Source organism: Notothenia coriiceps, unplaced genomic scaffold (genome assembly GCF_000735185.1).
Source record: "Notothenia coriiceps isolate Sejong01 unplaced genomic scaffold, NC01 NC01_scaffold00008160, whole genome shotgun sequence".
In the NCBI taxonomy this organism is placed as follows: domain Eukaryota; kingdom Metazoa; phylum Chordata; class Actinopteri; order Perciformes; family Nototheniidae; genus Notothenia; species Notothenia coriiceps.
In genome coordinates, this window is record NW_011340861.1 from 1 (window position 1) to 7,042 (window position 7,042).

The 7,042-nt window shown below is 40.8% G+C and overlaps 1 protein-coding gene across 1 annotated transcript; it reads right to left on the reverse strand.

Moving 5' to 3' along the window:
* Positions 1-4: 4 nt before the first annotated feature.
* Positions 5-5,778, reverse strand: LOC104944472 (brefeldin A-inhibited guanine nucleotide-exchange protein 1-like; the record flags this gene model as incomplete). The annotated part of the gene is made up of 10 exons (XM_010770007.1): positions 5,651-5,778; positions 4,626-4,765; positions 4,429-4,537; positions 2,007-2,208; positions 1,470-1,581; positions 1,173-1,378; positions 1,008-1,092; positions 756-921; positions 154-305; positions 5-40 (listed from the first exon to the last, which is right to left on the reverse strand). Coding segments are annotated over exons 1-10 (1,242 nt in total), but the record flags the coding sequence as incomplete, so codon positions are not given.
* Positions 5,779-7,042: the final 1,264 nt, after the last annotated feature.

Sequence of the window (7,042 nt, forward strand, 5' to 3'; positions counted from 1 at the left end):
GACCCACGCTGAACGCAGCCAGGAAGGGGGTCCACGCCAGCTGAGGAGGGGGAGAGAGAGTGTGTGTGTGTGAGGAAAGGGTGTGTGTATGAGGAGAGAGAGTGTGTGTGTGTGTGTGTGTGTGTGTGTGTGTGTGTGTGTGTGTGTGTGTACCTTGAACATGGGTCTCACGTGCTCCAGGTGAGTAGCACTAGTGAACGGAGCCTGAACGTGGCTCACTGCCTCCATCAGAGCTTTGGCTGTCTTCGCCATCTGCTCCATCTCCACGTTATAAAGAAGACGCCTCTGCTTCTCACTGGCAACACCTGACACACACACACACACACACACACACACACACACACACACACACACACACACACACACACACACACACACACACACACATTAATAAACTGCAGTGTATATTGTATAGTATATGTTGGTTATAGTATAAGGTAAGTACGTTTATTTATAAAGCACATTTTCGACACAGACAACACAGAGGCAATTCAAAGAGCTTTACATCATCATTAACTTAATAAGAAGTATAAATATTAGGGCTGTCAGTCGATTCAAATATTTTAGTGCTTTATAAGCAATAACATTTTAAAATCTGGGGTGATGTGATCTACTCTCTCTTAGTTTCGGTCAGATTATATATATATATATTTTAAGGGATTATCTACAAAGACCAGCAAATGCACTGTTACAGTAATCAAGCCTGCTAAAAACCAATGAGTGAATTCACGGGCTGCAGCTTGAGGGTTGTTTACTCTGCTTGTTGGACTTCAGGGTGAGTTCCTTCGTTTCCTTCATGGCGATCTTTTTCCCGGCGATCTCGTCGTAAATGGCCGACAGATATTCTTCCGGCAGGTCTTTGCTGTCGTTGATGCCGCGGTTCATTTTGATGTACTGCTCCTTGGTCATCTTGTTCTTCACCTGTGCAGAAACAACGACAGGTGGGTAGGGGTTAAAGGAAGCCAGGTGTGTTCATTACACTGATATATAGCAGCTCACGTGCTAACCTGAGGGCTGTGCAGGTCTGTGGTCAGCATGATGATGGAGTAGGCGAGAACGTACGCCGTGTCCGCGCTGGCAAAGAGGGTTTGTCTGGAAAACACAATACGTATTAATATGAGGATTATTCAACGTGTAATAATATATATAGTAATGAATACTCTGAGACTCACCCCTGGTTGCAGTCCAGATATCGAGCGGCAAACTTCTCCATGAGCCGGTCGATCTTCTGAGCTTCTCCTGGCAGACGGAAACCCTCGAGGAACGTCCGGAGCGCCGAGACGAAGTCTTTCCCCTGGAAGTCCATCTGATCCACGTAGGCGTACATCACCTCCTTGTTGAAGCGCTCGTTGTCTCCCAGAAACTCCCCCACCTGGGTCTGAAGAGGGGGGAAACAGGGGAGATTTCATATTTAATACATTTCAATCATAACAAGAAGGAGAATCTGAATAATAACATAAAGTCCTGACCGAGTCCAGCCTCTCCTCCTGGTGCAGGAACTGAGCCAGGTCTTCAGGTGTAGTTCCCAGCATGCCTTGCTCCTGCAGGTACTGGATGCCTCTCTTTGGTTTCTTGTTGAACCTGCAGCAGAATCACAGTCAGTCACAGAGACAGCAGAATAAAGAGGGATGTCAAACATGTGTCCCCGGTGTGTCCCCGGTGTGACCCCGGTGAGTCCCCGGTGTGACCCCGGTGAGTCCCCGGTGTGTCCCCGGTGTGTCCCCGGTGAGTCCCCGGTGAGTCCCCGGTGTGTCCCCGGTGTGTCCCCGCTGAGTCCCCGGTGAGTCCCCGGTGTGTCCCCGGTGAGTCCCCGGTGTGTCAAGAGACTCACAAAGTGTCAGAACATCAAACCCTCTCTCTTTTACCCACATCTCTAAAAACGGGGAACGACGGAGAAATGTCGCTATCAGAAACCAGAAACCATTTTTATATATTTGTATCTGAGACCTAAAATATATCCCTGGAAATAGTATGATAGGAGACCTTTAAAGTGTATGAACTCTTACAGGTCGATGCCTTGCTCGATGATCTCTTTCTGCTGCTTCAGGACCTCGAACTGTTCGGGGTTGTCGGTGCCGGACATCTGCGTGCTGTAGCTGCCGATCCCCGAGGAGGCCGTGGAGTCCAGAGAGTTGATGCTGCCGTACCTATTGATCGTCTCCGGGGCTTTAGGCTCCGATTGATCCTGCTCCACCGGCTTCTCCTGGCCTGAGGACGCCAAAAACACAGATCCTCAGAGTTAGTTTACTGACAGGAGGGGAGGGTTTATAATGCAAGCTTGCAAAACTAGGGGAGAGACTTGAGTTTCTAAAAGGGAAACTGCAACACAAAGTGACCCCGAGGCCTCGTAATGGAAGCATTTTGCAGGCAGAGGCGTGCACATAATCCTTTCTCACATGCAAGGGTGCAAACTAGCAGGGTGGGTTTCAGGAGAGGAGGGGTATCTAAGAAACTTGCACGGTAGCTCAGCCTGGGTCTTTTGGCACGTTGGAAACTCTTAAACATTCAGGAAGAATCACAGGAACCTGAGCTAACTGTCTCATGACTCATAACGTGTTTCATTCATCACACAGGGTGGTGTATCTAACTTCAGTAAAAGTATAATCATTCAAATGTAATTAAATATTAAAAGTGCAAAAATGTACCGTAGTTATATTATTGCATAACTTATTTTGAACTTTTAAAAATCGTTATGTTTATTTTCAATGAATCTGCTGATCATCATCTCAATGAATCCATTGTTTCTTTAAAAACAATAGTGTTCAATTCTATTAAAGTTCATTCTTCAGTGTTTGTTTAATCTCTAACATAGTTAAAAATAAATGGCACAACCTATCAGTAAAGCTGCTCATAAAGCTCGTAATGAGTCTCCCTCTGGGAAGCAGTGGAGGAACACATTGGGCTTTAGGGCAAGGTCTTAATAAATGTAGTTCCCTCACACTAATGGAGGAATCTGAGGGGTTACTCTACAAACAGCACGGGCTAAATAAGACTTTCTAAAGCTGAAACACAAACAACCGTTACCTGCTCTCACTTTGAAGAGAAGGAGGAAACAACGAGGACAGACAATATGAAATGATTACACACATGTCATTGATGCAGGGAAGCAGGGAGCATTTGACACTTAAAATCCAGATTTAGGGCCTTTGTTATTAACGAGCATCTCTAAACGAGGGGAACCTTAACGAGGGGAACCTTAACGAGGAACGTCTGGCAGAATTAAGCGTCTGAAAACCTTGTGTGTTTTTCTGAGCTATTCCAACATGAGCCATCTGTGTTAAAACAGTCTGCCACTGGGAGTCTCTGAATGAGCACTGCTGCATCATGGGAGTTGTAGTTTCCCCCTAGTAAGGATTCCTCCAGTGTTTATGATCCAGGAGGTCGTTAGCCTCTCCGTGGATAAAGCAGTATTTCTCTTACATTTCATTTTTTTAATAACATATCATTTTTTTCTTGTGAATATACCACTTTTATTTCAACAAAACAACAACAACATACTTTAATATTGTAAATTCTGAATTGTTCTGGGATTATTAAACCTGTCCTGTAACTCTATTTATTATTGCAACGGCCCTAATACGCCGTCAAAGGAAACGCACTGTTATCCTGATTAAAATTACAAATGTTTCCTAAACATCTGGCATAATGTAAGTACACAGATCAACTGAACATATAAGATAGGTCTAGTTGTTTTAAGTTCATGTTTAATACATGAAATCCCTGTTCTTACCGAGGCTGGTCCCTCAGACAGGTTTTTAAATAACTTTTGTGATGTTTATTCTTGTATAGACACGACTTTTAATCTTAGAAAAGATCAAAGTATTTTCGTACAAATATGTGATTTTTTTGTGAATATACAACGTAAGGATTCCTTCAATGTTTATGAGCCAAGAGGTCTTTCACCTCTCAAACAGTGGATAAAGCAGTTTTTATTTTACATTTTTTTTAGATATTGCTTCTTGTATAAACTACTTTTAATCTTAGAAAACAAGTATTTTTTGTGTGAATTCTGTGATTTTTTGCCTAAATATGTGATTTTTTTCTTGTGAATATACCACTTTTAATATCCGAATATCCTGTTACCTTGATTAAAAATCATACATTTTTCTTAAACATTGGGCACAATGCAAGTACACAGATCAACGTAATATATAAGATAGGTCTAGTTATTTTAAGTTAATGTTTAATACATGAAATCCCTGTTCTCTCAAACTGAATAAAGCAGTATTTATCTTACATTTCTGGAGGTTTTTAAATAACTTTTGTGATGTTTGTTCTTATATAGACACGACTTTTAACCTTTGAAAATATCAAAGTATTTTTCGCATGAAATCTGTAACTTTTCGCCTAAATATTCAACGTAATATATAAGATTATAGGTCTACTCATTTGAAGTTAATGTTTGATACATTAAATCCCTGTCCTTACCGAGGCTGGTCTGAGAGTTGGGGTTGACGTATTGATCCTTGCTCCACTCCACCATGCACTTCAGGATGGAGACCAGACACTCCAGACCTTTCTTCCTCAGAGTCAGCTCCTGGGAGAAGGGATGTGACATTAAAAAAGCATTAGAAACAGTTCAAATAAAGCTAAATATCTAAATAAAAATAGAGAAATGCTCTCACTTGAAAGGGAGTTGTTCCGAGTTCATGTCCTCCGCGACCCTGAGCGATTTTGGACAAATCGTTCACTAAACGCTCGAAGATATTTGCAGCGTTCAGATCACAGTCGTAGTTCACGTAGATGTCCACCACACTCTGAGCATCTGAGAGAAACACAGGAGAACATATTCAAAACACACTGAAGACATCATGTTTCATCCCACAGGCCGTCAGACTGCTAAACACCTGAACCTTTGAAAGAACATCCAGAACATCCATCTGTTGGCATCGTGCTAATTATTTATCTAATATATCATATCCCATGTACTTGTACTCTTCTTGTACTATTTCTATTTTATTTGTATTTACTTGCACATCTCAAAACATTCTCTTGCACTATGTTATCTGTTTTATCTGTTCTATGTCCTATATTCAGTATCTCCATGTTGCTCTGTGGGAGGAGCCTTCAGTTTTTCATTGCCATATCTCCACTGGAGCTGCTGAGCACATGGTGATGGAGACTTGAATTGAATTGAATTAATAACGTGCAAATCACACATTTGTATTGCATTGTATTCATTGCAGGGGTTTGTGTTCTCTTTTTCTGAAAGTGTGCTACTTCAAACTAGACTTGCACTGATTCCATCTATAAAGTAATCTTTAGTTGAAGCTCTAATTCTATAGAGTGGTCATGTGTCAACAGAACTCAATTAAAAAGCACATATTTGCTATGAAACAAGGTAAACACACTTTTTTGTCAGAAATCAATAAAAACATTGGATGAATCCATGAAACAGTTTGTGTTGCTATATCCATATGTAAAGTTTATAAGAACAGTATTTTTAAAGGGAACGTTTTTATATAAAAGAGAGGAATTTATGGTTTTGAATAAACCCACAAAATGACCCCCTTATGTTTTACGGTTCCTGGAGGAGCCTGTGAGCTCACTTTCATTGCCACATCTACACCGTAGCTACAGTACGTACACATGACAATGAAAGCCTTGAATCTGGAATATAAACATGTATTAGATGAGAGGAGACACACACCTGCACATATTCTGGTGAGGGTCTGGATCACCATCCACTTGTGGTCGTAGGAGCTGGTTGACGTCTCCAGGATGTAGAGGAAGATCTCTTTGAAGAACACCTGCAGAAAAACACACCTTTACCTTCCTGCAGAGCACCAGAGGGGGGAAGTACTGGAGTACAAATACGTTACTGTACTTAGTACAGTTTTCTGGTATCAGTACTTTACTCCACTACTTATTTTTCTGACAACTTTTTACTTTCTACTTCTTACATGTTGAACTCAAATACCTGTACTTTCTACTTCTTACATGTTGAACACAAATACCTGTACTTTCTACTTCTTACATGTTGAACTCAAATACCTGTACTTTCTACTTCTTACATGTTGAACACAAATACCTGTACTTTCTACTTCTTACATGTTGAACCCAAATACCTGTACTTTCTACTTCTTACACTTTGAACAGCTGCTAGTTATGGGTACTTTTTACTGAAGGTAAGTTTCAAAGCCTCTTTACTTTCACTTGATAAAGAAGTTTAGTCAGTACTTCTACTTTAACCAGAGTATTTTTATGAGTATGTGTACTTCTACTTGAGGAAAGGATGTGTGTACTGTTGTCATCTCTGCAGAGCATGCAACACACTCCAGCAGGAGGTAGAAACACACACACACTGATTTATGAATGATCTTCTGTTATATTCTCTCCACTTCGATGTGTAATATCCCAGAGGAGGTGTGAAGCTGCGGCTCCTCTGAAGAAGAGGTGGGAGGGTTTATTAATATCTCTGCTGTCATTTAACGGATCGGAGGGTTTCCTGCACGTAGGAATGAAAATATAATAAAGCAGAATCTGGACACATGCAGAGCAGCAGCTGACAGGGAGAGAGCGGGACTTTGCACCTTTTCTAAGCTTTATTTATAATGACTTTGCATGAGTTTTAATGTGATTTAAGCTGGTGTTTGTGCACCGTGTCCGATAAAGATTATGCTATTATTGTATTATAAGGAGTAGGATTGTTTTAAACACTTCCAATAACTGCAGAGCGTTGCTAAGTCCAAAATGTAGTGTTTGTATCTTTGTGAATACTGCACTGCAATCTATATTTGATGATGTTTGATAAAAAACTACATTTTCACTGCAGAAAACAGATGCATTTAGTAACACCTCCTTAAATGACATTTAAATAACTAACAAAGTTCTATTTTCCTGTCTTTAAAGGGATGACATGAATATGAAGGCGAGCTTCATGCAAAACATTAAGAGAAGCTTTAAATGTGTCTCTAAAGAAGAGGGACCAATGGAAACGTTGTCATGTTGCCGTTGTTCAGCATGGAAATATTCATTAGCTAACAATGACATTATTGTTCTATTAATATAAAGGGAGGTCAGGTACTCTTTAAAACAGCTG